The 16,863-nt window shown below is 49.4% G+C and overlaps 1 protein-coding gene across 1 annotated transcript; it reads left to right on the top strand.

The window, feature by feature from the left end:
- Window positions 1-907: 907 nt before the first annotated feature.
- Window positions 908-13,424, top strand: efcab11 (EF-hand calcium binding domain 11; the record flags this gene model as incomplete). Its single annotated transcript, XM_042338296.1, is given in 5 exon segments — window positions 908-1,003; window positions 1,601-1,649; window positions 3,192-3,293; window positions 4,005-4,095; window positions 13,142-13,424. Coding segments are annotated over 5 exon segments (408 nt in total), but the record flags the coding sequence as incomplete, so codon positions are not given.
- Window positions 13,425-16,863: the final 3,439 nt, after the last annotated feature.

The raw sequence follows: 16,863 nt of genomic DNA, 5'->3' as shown, positions 1-16,863 counted from the left end.
GTACCTCCCACCCCACCCCCGCCCCCCTGTACCCCTCCCACCCCACCCCCCTGTACCCCTCCCACCCCCACCCCGTCCCCCCTGTACCCCTCCCACCCCCACCCCGTCCCCCCTGTACCCCCTCCTCCCCGCCCCCCTGTACCCTCCCACCCCCACCCCGCCCCCTCTGTACCCCCTCCCCCCTCTCCCTGTTCCCCCTCCTCCCCTCCTCATTGTATCATTTGTGGTCGTGGCCTGTTTTTTTTTGTTGGGGGTGGGGGTCGCCTCTTGAGTCAGAAAGTTTTGCGGGTTCAAGGACCCGCCGCGTCTGGGACTCGGGATTCACATCAGCGGCCCCTCCGAACCCGGCGCTGGGGGCCGCTGCGGGGGCGCCGTGCCTTCGGATGAGACGTTACATTAAACCCAAGGTTCAGGTGGATGTTAAAAGATCCCGTGGCACAATTCGACAAGAGAGAGGAGTTTCTCTCTCTCTCTCTCTCTCTCTCTCTCTCTCACCCCCCCCCCCTTCACACACACCCTCACACACACACACACACACACAGTGTCCCGGCCAACAATCTCCCCCCCAATAAAATTGGTCCCTCACTCCACGGCTGTTTGTGGGACACTTGCTGTGCGCAATGGGCTTCCTGGACTTCACTCACAAAATGCACAGTCACTCACTGACGCTTTACAGTATGTCCTGTGCAGCGCTTTGAGCCGATGCAGTGATTGGATAAATCAAAATGTAAGGATTATTGTATTGTTGTTCTAAAATAAATCCTCTTCCCAACCCAAACTGGAAGAGACGATGCCCCTTGGACCAGGGGCTGCTTCATTCGCGTGGGATGTGTTTTTTTTTTCGGGGCGCGGTCTGACAGATTGTGCAGAGTTTGCGTCAGGTCGGATCCGTTCTCTCTCGGGCCAGGTATTCCGTGAGTGCGACTGCGGTGGGAAAGGCTACCTCAGCGGGGAAGACCTGAAGATGGCCGTGGTGACGATCTTCGGCTACAAACCGTCCAAGGTAGTGAAGTGCTCAGCGCTGCGAAGGTCTGGGGCTCGGGAACCGCGAGAGCGAGATCCAAAACAATAAATAATAACAATAAATAATAACAATAAATAATAATAATAATACACACCTGTGTTCACCTGAGGGTGTGCTACGCTGGCAGTGGGCAGCAGGTGGCGCTGCTGCATCACCCGCAGACCTGCGTGGCAGGAAGAGCATCAACAGCGACCTGTATCCGTGGAGCGTCACCACATCCTTCACACCGGGTTGGGGTCTCGGGAGCCCTTAACGATTCACTTCAAGCCCGAGGTCTTCCAAGTTCACAAGCAGTTAATTGCTGCTTGTGAACGAACTCGCCTTGTCCCCCCCCTGCTCCCTCCGTCCACGTCAATAATCAGCGCCTTGGGGCGTCCTTCCGACGCGGAAGGTGCTCCGCGAATGTAAAGGCGCTACACGGGTAAAACCACGTAGCTCGCCACTGGACACGCTGTCCAGTAAAGCTTTCCTGCCGCTCATCCGGCCACTACCGTCCTCGCCGTCGGGGAAAATAATGCTCCAAAAAAGCACTTTGAATAAAATGATTAAAGCGGTTTGTTCCTGTGACTCCTACAGATGGAGACAGACAGGATGATGGCTCCAGCACTGGGAAAGCATTTGCCAGGTACCTGTAGCAAAACTAAATCTTGTAGCCGTCTTTTAAAAAGCAACACCAGCACAGACGCCAAGGGGAGAGCGGGCAGGGAATGGGGTTAGAGAGCTCCAGTGGGGGAGCGAGCCCCAGCATACGCTCGATGGTCAGAATGACCTGGGCTATGCCCTCCCAGTATTGGCCTAGAATGTCAGACTAGATTGAGCTCAAAATCCTACCATGAGCCCAGAGGTGGGAGTGTTGCCATCAGAGCCAAGATGACATTGGACGTTGTGTGTTTCGGTCTGCCTGTAAGTTGGATCTGTCTGTCTGTAGTGTGAGTGGGTGTGTACATTAGCTGGAGCAAGGCATATCATATGTATGTATATAAACTCCACCACTTTTTGTAGGACACTGCTGTGCGCAACTCATTGCCGTGTTTCGCCCCCAAAATACACAGTGACTACACTTCACAATATTTTCTGTGAAGCGCTATGAGACGTCTCAACAACATGATAAGGCGCTATTATCAAATGCAGTGATTACAATTATGATCAGCAAGCTTCTTGTTGCACTTGTTTGCACTTTTGTAAAGTGAATGATTGTTGTCCTACAGTCATTCCCTGTGCAGCCTAATTATCATGAAGTACGTCTGCGTCACTAATTTTTTACTCATTAGAAAATTCCGGAAGAAACTTAACAAACATTTTATTCAGATGATGTAAATTAATGTGCATATTCTTGCTTGAAATTCTGCTGTGCGTTTCTGAATACAGATTGCGCATATTTTACACTGGGCTGTGTAATAACTTGACTGCTCCTCAAGTGCAGCCTAGATTTGCCAGGACGTTAACAGGGCGGAGGGCTGCTGAGTGGGGTGAGGCAAATGAAGGATATCACTATCAAAAGCTGTGTGTGTACCCAAACATTGGCCAACTTTCCTCCTGACAGTTGCCTCCTCTTCCTGCCCCCTTTTCTGCTCTAGTCCTGAGCTCACAGACCGGGCTGACACTCATGTCTATTCACGAGATGTCACTGCGCGCAAACTGGGCTGCCGCGTTTCGCCCACAAAATACACAGTCGCTGGACTTAACGGTATAGTTCTGTGAAGCGCTTTGAGACGTATATCAAATGGAAGAATGAATATAATAATAATTATATAACGTTTGATAAAGCACCTTATCCCGCCTTTGAGACAGCCATGGAATGAGTGACCCATTTAGTTTTAATTTTGTGAGGCTTGTTGACCGGGGACACGGCGGGGTGGGGGGGTGGGGGAGAGAGAGAGAGATAAAAACTCCCTTCTCTTTTCAAATAGGGTTCTTTAACATCCACAGCATTTAACAGCACCTCCCAGCCTTGCACTGGAGCATCAGCTTAGACTGTGACTCCAAATCCCGACGTGGGGGCTTGGACCCACAACCTTCCGACTCGGAGGCGAGAGAGGGAGAGCACTACTGACTGCAACAGGCTGATTCACAATAATTATTCTATTATTATTAATAATAATAAGCACTGGTAAGAACCCGCCAATCTGATTGTATTCTCTATCCCATTCTCTATTCCTTTGATCAGGAATGTCGCTGGACCAATTTCTGAGTCTCATGAGCAGTAAAGTGGCGACACAGGATGGCTACGAACAGACCAGGCAGATCTTCACAGCCTTTGATGTACACTGTAGGTTTAGCACCTTGTCACACGGTGGCAACTTGCGTTAATATTTGTGCTGCTTTTATCGCGTGTGACAGCAGTAATTTAGCACCCGGGAGAGGAGAGGATAGCATCTCGGAAATGTAGTGTCTGTTTTAGCCATCGTCGATCTTTTCTGCTGGAAAAAGCCTCCTGGGTGGAAACATTTGGTAAAGACTGCAAGTCACCGGTGCCCGGCACAGTGCTGTGGTGTTTGGGGTGTCAGTGTGATCCTGCGGGACTTTCACGCTTTGCACGCTGTACGTGTGTGTGTGTGTGTGTGTGTGTACGTGTGTGTGTTTCCGGGTTTCTGCACACAGCCGTGGCAATAATAGTTCCTTGCATTTGATATAGCGCCTTATCATGTCGTCGAGTCGTCTCAAAGCACTTCACAGAATATACTTATAATAATAATAATCCCTCCAAAAAATATTAATAAGAAATTGGTCATTTTCAATCCACGGCTGTTTGTGGGACACTGCTGTCCGCAATTGGCTGCCTTGTTTCGCCCACAAATATACGGTCAATTCACTTTACAGCCTATTCTGTGAAGCGCTTTGAGACGTCGAGAAGACGTGAAAAGGCACTATATCAAATGCAAGGATTATTATTAAGTGTGGACTCGATGACCTCTTTTCTGTCACGTTTCTTTTTTTCTTCATGCGTAAGTTACTTTTTTCCTTCTACTCCCATTTTCAGGTCGCAGTTTCCTGTCGAGAGAGGACTTTAAGAGGGCATTTGCATCTGTCGCCCCCCACTTACCCGAGCAGACGGCGTTTGAAGCCTTCAGGTAGGGAGTCAGCGAGCTACTGAGAGCGATAACAGTGAGGAAATCTCCCACCGCCCTCAGTCTAAACTCTCCAATTCACCTCGATTTTGCTGGGCAAAGTAGAACATGGCAAAACTCACACAAGTCTTATCTTTATACACTGTATAATCGCCTAACAACAACAACAACGTCTTAATCACCTCCTAACTCAATCCACAGTGGGTCTGAGTGTGTAAGTGTGTGTGTGTGTCTGTTTGTGTGTGGTGGATTGAGTGGTCAAATTATTATTATTTGTTTTAAAAAAAATTGGAGGGATTATTACCCCGGGAAGCAATCCACTAATCGACTAACAACCGGGTTCCTACTGACTGCTAGGTAAACAGGGGTGTGTGCGTGTGTGTGGGTGTGTGTTGAGTAAGGAAAGTGTTTCGCCCTCCCCGGGAATTGAACCCGGGTCCTCTCACTTTGTGAGGCGAGTGCTCTAACCCCTGCGCTACAGGACTGCTCCTGTGCCAAACCCGCCCTGGGCTGCCCGATCGCTGCTCCCAGTACACTGTGCGCTTGTTCTCTGCGGTGGAAACCATCCACTCAGCATTCCAGCACAAGCCCTTAATGGGGCTGAAGCACCTCTTTGCTACAGAGGATCATTACCAGTCTGTGACCCTTCGCTTCTGAGGAGCGATCGCCAGACGCTTGAGGACAATTGAAAAAATCAGCAGGAGTGGATGGTTCCGGAATGGCTTTCCCAGCTCCGCCTCGTGTCCCGTGTCAATGCTGGTTCCAGTCCTTGCCGTCAATGTATTGTTTTTCACGATAAAAGTAACAATAGTAATAAGAATAATTCTTGCATTTGACATAGCACCCGATCACGTCATTGCCTTTCCCTCCCGACGTGAAAGGCGCTATACAAATGTCATTTTCTTCCTGTTGAGACGTCTCAAAGCACTTCACCGGAAAGTGGAGTGACTGCGTATTTTGTGGTCGAAACGCGGAGGCCGGTTTGCGCACAGCTGTGCCCCCACAAACATGCTGTGGAGTGATCGATTTTACTTGGGTGAGGGTGGGGGGGCCAGGACACCAGGAGAGAGAAACTCCCTTCTCGTTTTGAATTGGGCCAAGGGATCTTTAAGGTCCACCAGAACAGGCAGACGGGAATCTCGGTTTAATGTCTCATCTGAAGGACGGCACCTCTGACAATGCAGCCCCACTCCCACCCCACCCCCCAACTCTTGGTTGAAGCAGATTCCATAATAATAATATGTTCTAACACGGTTGTCTGGTGAGTTAACGTACGTTCCAACATACAGAGAAGTCGCCGGGAACACTCAGCAGGACAGGCAGCATCCATGGAGAAAGGAAAGTTTCCTCTCTCCATAGATGCTGCCTGATCTGCTGAGTGGTCCCAGCGACTTCTGTTTTTGTTTCAGATTTCCAGATTTTGGGGTGAGGGCTTCTAATGAAGGGAGAGGGTGTTCTTATGTAGGGGGGGGAGGGGGGTAGAGAGAGAGGGGGCTTTGCGATGCGAGATGAAACAAGACCAAGGTCTATCTAGTTCGCCTTTCTACCATCTTGGACGTGGTTCAACAATGGAGTTGTTGATAGCAATTAATTGTGTAGCGGTTAGTCCACAACAGACAGAAATGTTCCGAGGCAGACAACACTGTTCTGAACACTCACCTTACACATTGAGAGTATGAACCGAGAGCTCTTTGAGAGAGGAGGGGGGGAGTGTGTGCGGGGAGAGTGGGAGGTCTGCAGGGAGGGTGCGATTGTGTGCGGGGAGGGTAGGAGTGTGTGCGGGGAGGGTGGGAGTGTGTGGGGAGGGTGCGAGTGTATGCGGGGAGGGTGGGAGTGTGTGTGTGTGTGTGCGGGGAGGCTGGGAATGTGTGCGGGAAGAGTGGGTGTGTGTGTGTGTGCGGGGAGGCTGGGAGTGCGTGCGGGGAGGGTGGGAGTGTGTGTGTGCGGGGAGGGTCGGGGAGGTGGTGTGTGTGTGCGGGGAGGGTGGGAGTGTGTGTGTGTGTGCGGGGAGGGTGGGAGTGTGTGTGTGTGTGCGGGGAGGGTGGGAGTGTGTGTGTGTGTGGGGGGAGGGTGGGAGTGTGTGTGTGGGGGGGAGGGTGGGAGTGTGTGTGGTGGGGGGAGGGTGGGAGTGTGTGTGGGGGAGGGTGGGAGTGTGTGTGTGTGTGCGGGGAGGGTGGGAGTGGTGTGTGTGTGTGTGTGTGCGGGGAGGGTGGGAGTGTGTGTGCGGGGAGGGTGGGAGTGTGTGTGTGTGTGTGGGGAGGGTGGGAGTGTGTGTGTGCGGGGAGGGTGGGAGTGTGTGTGCGGGGAGGGTGGGAGTGTGTGTGCGGGGAGGGTGGGAGTGTGTGTGGGGGGGGGGGGGTGTGGGGGAGGGTGGGAGTGTGTGTGTGGGGAGGGTGGGAGTGTGTGTGTGGGGAGGGTGGGAGTGTGTGTGTGCGGGGAGGGTGGGAGTGTGTGTGTGTGGGGGGAGGGTGGCGGTGTGTGTGTGCGGGGAGGGTGGGAGTGTGTGTGTGTGTGCGGGGAGGGTGGGAGTGTGTGTGTGGGAGGGTGGGAGGTGTGTGTGTGTGGGGGGAGGGTGGGAGTGTGTGTGTGTGGGGGGAGGGTGGGAGTGTGTGTGTGTGGGGGGAGGGTGGGAGTGTGTGTGTGTGGGGGAGGGTGGGAGTGTGTGTGTGTGGGGGGAGGGTGGGAGTGTGTGTGTGTGGTGGGGGGGAGGGTGGGAGTGTGTGTGTGTGTGTGCGGGGAGGGTGGGAGTGTGTGTGTGTGTGCGGGGAGGGTGGGAGTGTGTGTGTGCGGGGAGGGTGGGAGTGTGTGTGCGGGGAGGGTGGGAGTGTGTGTGTGTGTGGGGGGAGGGTGGGAGTGTGTGTGTGTGTGTGTGCGGGGAGGGTGGGAGTGTGTGTGTGTGTGGGGGGAGGGTGGGAGTGTGTGGTGTGTGTGGCGGGGAGGGTGGGAGTGTGTGTGTGTGGGGGGAGTGTGTGTGTGTGTGTGGGGGAGGGTGGGAGTGTGTGTGTGTGGGGGGAGGGTGGGAGTGTGTGTGTGCGGGGAGGGTGGGAGTGTGTGGTGTGGTGTGTGGGGGAGGGTGGGAGTGTGTGGTGGGGGGAGGGTGGGAGTGTGTGTGCGGGGAGGGTGGGAGTGTGTGTGTGTGTGCGGGGAGGGTGGGAGTGTGTGTGCGGGGAGGGTGGGAGTGTGTGTGTGTGGGGGGAGGGTGGGAGGCCCGTACAGCGGTGGTCTACGCTGTATAATTCTGTGTGTGAAGACTCCGGTCCGTTTGCTGTGCGACGCTGGTTCGGGCTGTGTCGGGGCATCGCTGGGGCTCTGCTGCACATTAGATTAATGAATGTGTCTCGAACCGAATGGATGTGATATCCGCAGCTTTCTGTTGCCGGTTGCCGTGGCAACTCGAAGCACAGCGCCGGCTGCTGTCTTCTTCCCCAGCCCCCCCCCCCCCTCCATCTCTTAGCCCCTTTTCTATGGCCGTTTCTCCCCATCCCCCACCTCACCTCAAACCCCGACATCTGTTGGCTCATCAGTCTCTGATCAGCGGCTTTCAGTAATAGTAAATTAATAATAATCGGTGCCTTCGATGCAGCGCCTTATCACGTCTTTGGAACGTCTCAAAGCGCTTCACAGACTAAACTGTAAAGTCGAGTGAGTTCTTGTTTTGGGGAGGGATTATCACCTAACAACCGGTATTGACTAACAACCGGGTTCTGACTTTCTGCCAGGTAAACGGAGGTGCGTGGAGTAAGGAGACCCGCCCTGGGTTTCGCCCCCACCCCGGGAAACAAACCCGGGTCCTCTCGCCTGCGAGGCGAGCGCTCCGGCCGATACGCTACAGGACTCCGTAAAAAAAAATAACAAAATGCTTCTTCCATTTGATACGGCGCCTTTCATGTCAGGACATCTCAGAGCGCTTCACAGAGGACGTAGCGTTGCAACTGGGAAAAGAGAAGGGAGTTCCTCTGGAAGGAAAATTGTGTGTTGTGGGACATTGCTGTGTGTATATTGGCTGCCGTGTTTGCTTACACGTACACAGTCACAGTCACTACAACGTTTTGAAAGACGTGATCCTCACACTCGGCTTCAAATCTCTTCATGCCCTGGCACCTCCCTACCTCTCCCACCTGCCCAACCCACAACCCACTGCCGGTTCCAGCTTCCTGCTTGTCCCTCCTGCCCTCCGTTGTACCATCGGTGGCCACACTTTCAGCCACTAAGCCCCGAAACTCTGGAACTCTCTGCCTCTATCCCTCCACCGTGCCCCCTTCTCCCCTGTTTTTAGGTCAGGTCAGGTCAGGTCGCGCCTGAAGACATTCCTCTTCGGCCGTGCCTGTGGTCACTTCCCCCCATTCTCGAGTGCTCTGGGTTCTAACCCGTGTGAGGGATGCTATTAAAATGCAAGATGTCCCCTTCCTGAAGTCAAGACACAGGACTCACTCCATCACTTCATGCTCGAGTATATTTCTCTCTCGCGCGCTCTCTCTCTTTGTCTTTCCCTCCTCTCTCTCTCTCTCTCTCCTTCCTGGTGGCTTGGTCCCTATTGATATCAGGGTAATTAAAATTGCTTTGTGCTTCTGAAAGGCCAATCAACACCCTTGCAGTTTTATGGCTGGCGTATAGACACCGCGAGTCAATAAATCCTTTAAAGTGCTTTCTCTTGACACACAAGCCCACATCAAGGCTTGTAACTGAACCTCGATCTGTAAGTGTCGAGATCCTGAATAGACTGACATGGAGTGGTTGACGGCTTTCGTTAATAGGCTTATAATTGGCTGGTGCCCAGCCCTTTATTTTTCATGGCACTTTTTTTTCAGACGCTTTGAATGTTCTTTTATTCGCCGCAAACGCAGAGAACCTGAAGTGCACACATCAAAGCCACCTGTTACCCTAATTCCCAGCTGCTGTTGTAAAGCTTCCTTTCCCCCCCACCCACCACTTCACTTCTCCCTCTCTCTCTATCTCTCACACTCTCTCTCACACACACACTCACATACGCTCGCTTTCGCATCACGTCTTCGAGACGTCTCAAAAGCGCTTCACAGAATATACTGTAAAGTAGACGGACCGTGTATTTTGCGGGCGAAACGCGGCAGCCAATTGCGCACAGCAGCGTCCCCACAAACAGTCGTGGACTGAGCGACCATATTTGGGAGGACAAGTTTGCAGGGCGATGGGGAGAGAGCGGGGGAGTGGGATTGAATTGGACAGGTCTTTTCAAAGAGCCGGCACTGACACGATGGACCGAATGGCCTCCTTCTGTGCTGTATAATTCTGTGAGTTTTTTGGGTGGGGGGTTTATTACCCCTGGAAAGTGATCCACCAATCAACTGACAACCGGGTTCCTGGTAAACAGAGGCGTGTGGAGTAAGGAAACTTGCCTGAGGTGTGGCCCCGCCCGGGAATCGAACCCGGGGGGCCTCTCACTTGCGAGGCGAGCGCTCTAACCACTGAGCTATGGGACAACCTCAGTGTGTGATGAGTCAGCAGCGGAGCAGGAGCCATCGAGTTGCTTCATTCATTCATTCATTCATCCATTCTCAGCGCGATCGCAGGGCAGGGCCCCGGCTCATTCATTCATAAATGTGAATGAGATTGGCTTTGTTTACTACGGCTGCAGTTTTTCCAACGTTCGTTGTGTGGGGGTAGCCTTGCCGGCTTAGAGGAGGTGTTGCTATGGAGACGGAGAAAATGCTTAAATCATAAGGTCCTTCCCGCCTGGGTTCTTTCGCCGTTGTGTAAAGCGCTGAGGTTTGCCTCTGGAGGGTGTAATCTGCGACATTTGCTAATAGGTTTCTTAATAGGGAAATGTATAATTATTGAGCGTGGGGAAGTTGCATCCGTCAGCACATTCATTGATTCATAAATGCAAGGATTATTATTATTATAACTTACATAATAGCTCGTTTCTTATTGAGAAACCTCTATAAAGAAATATCACATGTTGGATCTCACTGCTCCCTGCAAAATACACCGTCAATTCACTTTACAGTGATCAGGCTCTAAATTAAATGCAAGGATTATTATTATTATATATTGTTGTATCAAACATTTTAGGCCTAATGATCCTCCAATTGACTAACAACCTGGTTCTGACTTACTGTTAGGTAAACAGAGGGGTGCGGAGTAAGGTTTTTGCACTGCCCGGGAATTGCTTGCGAGGCAAGTGCTGCATAACATCTAAACATCTTTCATGTTGGGAGGATGTCTCAAAGGGCTTAACATTCACCTGTAGACTATGAAATCAAAGTCCTGACATGATGGGGAGAGAAATGCTTGAACCCACAACCTTCTGTCTAAGACGAGCCAGTCTGGCACATCTGATCGTCCAAACCTTGCAGTCTTTACTGTGAATTTAGTTAGTCAGCCCCGTTCAGCAGATTGCAACCGTTACTCAGTGCTGTTCTCCAACAAATAGCCTTGGTTGGCCCTGTGGTTATCTCAGCCCCCAGTATTTACACACCAATTAGCCCAGCGCTGCTTAACAAGTTCTGTCGCTGGCCTTCTGCCAAAGAATAAAGATCTTTAACAGTGCCTTTCACACTGAATGGCTCCTATGTGCAATGTTCCATTGGCTGCTGAGGCCACAGAACTTCATCCTCTCACTCAATAGTCCATAATCCTCCCCCCCCCCCCCCCCTCCTCACCACCATCCGCAACGGTGTAATGCTTTACAGCGCTTGCGTTTACCTGAGGTCACTGAAGATCCTCACACACTGAGCTCTCGAGGCAATAGTCAAACTATTGACTAGGTCTCAGTGGGAAAGGAGGATTAGGTCACTGTGGCAGTGCAACCCCGTCCCATTCCACTCGCCGTCTGACCCTTCAAATGGTTTTGTATGTACAGACACTGAGGGAGGCAGAAAGCATGAGATTGACGCTGTAGTCTTGTAATGTAGTGGTTAGAGAGCTCGCTTCGCAAGCGAAAAGGGCACGGGTTTGATTCCCAGGCAGGGAGAAACCTTAGGCAAGTTTCCTTACTCCGCACACCTCTGTTTACCCAGCAGTAACTAGGATCAACAACAACAACAACAACTTGCACTTATATAGTGCAGGATAGCTTCTCAGAGGTTGATTGTTAGTCGATTAGTGGATCACTTTCCGGGGTAATAATCCCATCAACAACAAAAGATAATTTGGTCAATCAGTCCACGACTGTTTGTGAGACAGTGCTGTCCATGTTTCACCCACAAAATATACAGTCAATTCACTTTACAGTGTATTCTGTGAAGCGCTTTGAGACGTCTCAACGACGTGATAAGGCTCTGTATCAAATGCAAGGATTATTATTTTCATAGAAGGTGTGAACGAAAATTGGTGGTGTGGTGGAGAGGGAGGTGACCGTAAGAACGATCAAAAAAGGAAGGTCTTTGGGAGGTATTTGATGGTGGGGAGGGAGGGGACAAGGCGGAGGGAATGAGGGAGAGAGTTCCAGAGTTTTGGGGTGTTGTGGCTGAAGTCATGGAAGGAACAAGGGACGAGCAGGAGGCCAGAGCCAGCCAAGCGGAGGCAGCGGGTGGTGAGCAGGTCGGAGAGGTAGGGAGGTGCGAGGGTATAAAGGATTTAAAAACGAGTGAGGGGATCGAGGCTGGATTGCAAAATCCCAACTGTGTTGGATCTGCCCCTGAAAGACTGCGTTCGGCCACTGATCACAGCTCTGGCTTTCAAAATGCCAGCGCCCAACAGCAGGTTCAGGGGGATTGGGCAATTCATCTGGTCTCCTCTTCCGCCATTCTCCGTTCTCCCCCTTTCTCTAGATCTCCCTTGCATTCGCTCTCATTTTCTCTTGGACTGCTGCTTTCTAATCTGCTCTCTCTCTTCTCATTCCCTTCCTCTCGCTCGCACCTTCGCTTTCTTTCTCACTTTCTCTTTCTCTCTCTCAGTCCCTCGCTCTCTTGTTTTCTCTCCCTCTCAGTCACTTGCTTGTTCTCTCCCTTTATCTCTCTCTTTCTCTATGCCTTTCTCTATTTCTTTCTCCCTCTCTGTCACTCTCTCTCTCTTCTCTCCCTTTATCGCTCTCTTTCTCTATTTCTCCCTCGTGCTCACGCTCTCAGTCTCTCTCTCTCTCTCTCTCTCTCTCGCTCTCGTGTGCTCAGTCTCCTGCTCTGGCTCTGACACTTTGCTCAGTCAGTCTGACAGCTTCACATCGCCACTGACAGCAGCAGCAGAACCAGGGGAAGCAAGCACTGCAGTCTCAGCGTGAGGCTGGGGCAAAGGTGGAATCACGGCCTTTTGTGTTAAACTGTGACTCTCGGGTGAAACGCTTAGATCTTGTGAATTCAATTACCTCTGCTGTGTTTTTTTTAAAATCGCTTGTCAGGAATCACAGGGGTTATCTTGAGAAGAAAAGAGGTGCTCAGTTGGCACAAACACTGATGTCCGTATGGGAAGAGCTGCGACAAGATACTTCTAGCTGGACGATTCAAGATTTCTTTTGAGTGCAAAGCACTAATACTCCTTGCAATTTGACACAACGCCTTTCACGTCGGGAGGACGTCTCAAAGTGCTTCACAGGACTTACTGTAAAGTGTAGTGACTGGTGTATTTTGAACACTTGCACACGGGTAATGTCCCACAAACAGTCGTGGAGTGTGAGCGACCAATTTTATTTGGGGGGATTGTTGGCCAGGACACCCGGAGAGAGAAACTCCCCTCTCTTTTCGAATAGTGCCGCAAACTCATTAATGTCCACCTGAACAGGTGAATCATTTTGAGACGTCTCGACGAAGCGATAAGGCATGATATTGAACGCAGGGATTGTTAGTATTATTTTGCTACCTGTCCCTTGCAAATCAATCTTGTTCTGGGCTATTCTTGTCTTAAAATTTTTATCTGTATTTTCGTGTGTGTGGGCTGGTATGTTAGCATGTGTGTGCCTGTATTTTTTGTGCGTGTGTTCATGGTTTGTTAACAACAACAAACAACAAAATTAAATTTGTATAGTGCCTTAGGGATGGGGCGCTATATAAATGCAAGTTGTTGTTATTGTGTGCGTCTCTCTCTCTCTCTCTCTGCCTTCCTTATTTGTTTCATTGTTGTACAACTTTCTGTTTTATAGAGAATTGGACTGGGATTCAGATGGACGTGTCAGTTACAAGGACTTTGAGACAGTGATGAGTTATGTGTAAGACATTCAGGAACCAGGGATTAAGAAAAAGTCATTCAGCCTCTCTCCTCACACCGTATCTCCTCTGCCATGGACACAGGTGACTTTATATCAACCTCCTGTATGAGAAAGTTCTCCACAACTCTTTATGTCTCTAAGATGTGACAAGGCGCTATAAGAATTATTTGTATTGTCATTGTTAATTTATTAGAATGCTGAATATTGAATAAACGTGATTTATTTTGATTCAGCTCCATCCGTTGGGGGGGTGATTTGCAATGTTCACGTTCCATAGATCATGATCCCCCGTATCGAGGGTCAGCCTGGCTTTTGCCTCTGAGTCAGGAGATTGTGGGTTCAAACCCCACTTTGGGGACATTGAACTCACATAGTCTAAGATGACGTTCCAATGCAGTGCGGTGGGTCTCCTGCATTGTTGGAGGTGCTGTCCTTCGAATCAGACGTTAAACCGAGGTCCCGTCTGCCTCTTTTTGTGCTGTACGATTCTATGATTCTATGAAACTGCCTGCCCCCTTTCGCTAACAGAACACACAGTCACTACATTTTACAGTACAATCCTGTGAAGCACTTTGAGACGTCCTTCAGAGGTGAAAGGTGCTGTATCTAACTGCAAGCATTATTCTTATGACAGTAAACCTTACGTAAGTGGTATCATTTAATATGACTTATGCAAAGTATGAGTTTTTGCAAAACTTATAAATAATAGGAAACTCAACCTGGGCAGATTTAGGTATGACTTAGGTGATCATATGATTAATACAGATCGGACTTATGAGAGTTTTATTGTCATTACTGTCGCTTGTTGTTGCTACATTTTACTTTCCTACCTCCCCACTGGCCTTATATTCCTACTGCCAGTACTCATACCTACCAAACAATCCTAGCAACTGATTTCAAGCTGAGAAAATTACAAAGACCTACCTGTAGGTTTTTCCTATAGAAAATAACAAATTGGGAGTGAGTTACAATTGTGCAATTGGCTACTGGGTTTCGGGCATAAAATATACAATCACTGCATTTTACAGTATATTCTGTGAAGAGCTTTGAGATGTCTCAAAGACGTAATAAGGTGCTATATCAAATGTAAGGATTATTATTATTGTTATTATTACAAAGCAGTAATTCCATTGTGCACTCAGAGAGAAAGAGCTGGGGGGGTGTTCAGATGATATTCTGTTGCTGAGGGCACCATCTGAGCCACTTTGATGGATTACCCCTTCATAACTCACTTTCCGATATCTATTATTCTACACTTAATAGACTTCAGAGGCTGGGCTGGAGGTGCTGGTGAAAGCAGCGTCTTTTCAGAAGGGTTACTCTGTGCATTACAGATTGGAATTATCCCCAAAGGGAAACAAAAAAGCATGTGGTGGGTTTCACAATGAGGGTCTGAATTGTGTGATTTCTTAATCAATCACTTGTCAAATTCCTAAAAAAAAACAATTGTGCCGAACGCTTTCGTTCTTAATATTTCAAGATTTAACAATCTCCCAGTACTTCCCCGCCCCCCCCCCCTGCACCTCAGCAGTGCATTAGAACATTAACATAGACGATTGGTCGTCAAACCCATGGCCGTAGGGGCAAAAGTGGCCCCGGGGGGGAGTGGGTGAGGGGCAAGAAGTGGCCTGCCGAACATCAGACCAAGCTTAAGTAAGTCTTTATTATAGCAATGTTTTGTTTCCCGTACTTGTTGAGTAGCGATAATTAAGGTGTGGCCATGAATCAAGCAATATTCAATCAAGAAGATTTTATTTGGTTAAAATGGTTGGCAAGCACTGGCCGAGACTATGAACTCCCAAGATCTGATGTGAGGTTTGAAGCCACAACCCGCCTTATTTGACAGGCTTCTCCACTTCGCCTCCCTGTAAAAGATTTGAGAAAATCAAGCTCAGTTTAAGATAAACCCTGTTAGTTTCCCACCAGCACCTATCATATCGATGGCAAGCTTTGTGGTTTCAGCTGGTTAGACGCCAGCAGTAACCCCAACGCACTCTCTGGGCTCCCCAAGCCTTAGCTCTTGCCAACATCATAGAATCATAGAATTATACAGCGCAGAAGGAGGCCATTTGGCCCATCGTTTCTGTGCCAGCTCTTTGAAAAGAGCTTTCCAAATCAGTCCCATTCGCCCACTCTGTCCCCATAGCCATGCAAACTTGTCCTCCCCAAATAATTATCTTAATTATCTCTCTTAAAAGTTGTGCTGTGTGCAATTGGCTACCGTGTTTCGCCCACAAATATATGGTCAATTCACAGTATATTCTGTGAATCGCATTAAGACGTCTAGAAGACATGAAAAGTGCTATACCAAGTGCAAGGATTATTATTAATAATATATACAGAGGTTCTCTATTAATATCAGACAATATAGTGGTGCTCACTGTTAATATCAAACTATATAGAGGTGCTCACTGTTAATATCAGACTACATAGAGGTTCTCACTGTTAATATCAGACTATATAGAGGTTCTCACCGTTAATATCAGGCGATATAGAGGTTCTCAGCGTTAATATCAGACTATATAGAGGTGCTCACTGTTAATATCAGACTATATCCACATCCCCCGCCCCAACCGCCCTACCATCGGTGGTCGGGCCTTCAGCCTCTCAGCCCCGAGGCTCTGGAACTCTATCCCCCAGTGCCTTCGCCGCTTCCTCCCTCTCCTCCTTCAAGGCCGGTCTCAAAACCTTTCTCTTTGACCGAGCCTTCAGCTCCCCTCTCGACTCTCTTCCCCCTCCTCGATCCCTCCCTTCCCTCCCCTCACCCTGACCATTTCCCCCTCCTCGCTCCATCCCTTCCCTCCCCTCACCCTGATCATTTCCCTCTCCTCGCTCCCTCCCCTCACCCTGACCATTTCCCCCCTGCTCGGGTCATGACCCAACTGTGCAGCGCCTTGGGACGTCCTCCTGACGTGAAAGGCGCTTTATAAATAGAATCTTGTTGTTGTTGTTATATAGAGGTGTCACTGTTAATATCAGACTATATAGAGGTTCTCACTGTTAATATCAGACTATATAGTAATAATCCTTGCATTTGATATAGCGCTTTTCAAGTCGGGAGGACGTCCCAAAGCGCTTCACAGAACACACTGTAAAGTGAAGTGACTATATTTGTGGGCGAACGCGGCAGCCAATTGCGCACAGCAATGTCCCACAAACAGTCGTGGATTGAAAATGACCAATTTATTATTGTTTTTGGAGGGATTATTATTAGGCTCTGTGTGGAGTAAGGAAACTTGCCCAAGGTTTCATCCTCTGCCTGGAATTGAACCCAGGTGTCTCGCTTGCAAAGCGAGTGCTCTAACCACTGAGCTACAGGAATCCACAGAGGTGTCACTGTTAATATCAGACTATATAGAGGTACACACTGTTAATATCAGACTATATAGAGGTGCTCACTGTTAATATCAGACTATATAGAGGTGCTCACTGTTAATATCAGACTACATAGAGGTTCTCACTGTTAATATCAGCTTATATAGTGGTGCTCACTGTTAATATCGGACTATATAGACGTGTCACTGTAATATCAGACTATATGGAGGTGCTCACTGTTAATATCAGACTACATACAATGTTAATATCAGACTATATAGAGGTTCTCACCGTTAATATCAGACTATATAAAGGTGCTCACTGTTAATATCAGACTATAT

The sequence above is a fragment of the Callorhinchus milii genome, unplaced genomic scaffold (assembly GCF_018977255.1).
Source record: "Callorhinchus milii isolate IMCB2004 unplaced genomic scaffold, IMCB_Cmil_1.0 Scaffold9, whole genome shotgun sequence".
Taxonomy (NCBI): domain Eukaryota; kingdom Metazoa; phylum Chordata; class Chondrichthyes; order Chimaeriformes; family Callorhinchidae; genus Callorhinchus; species Callorhinchus milii.
Note: the sequence above shows the minus strand (reverse complement) of the source record. Positions and strands in the feature narration are given on the sequence as shown.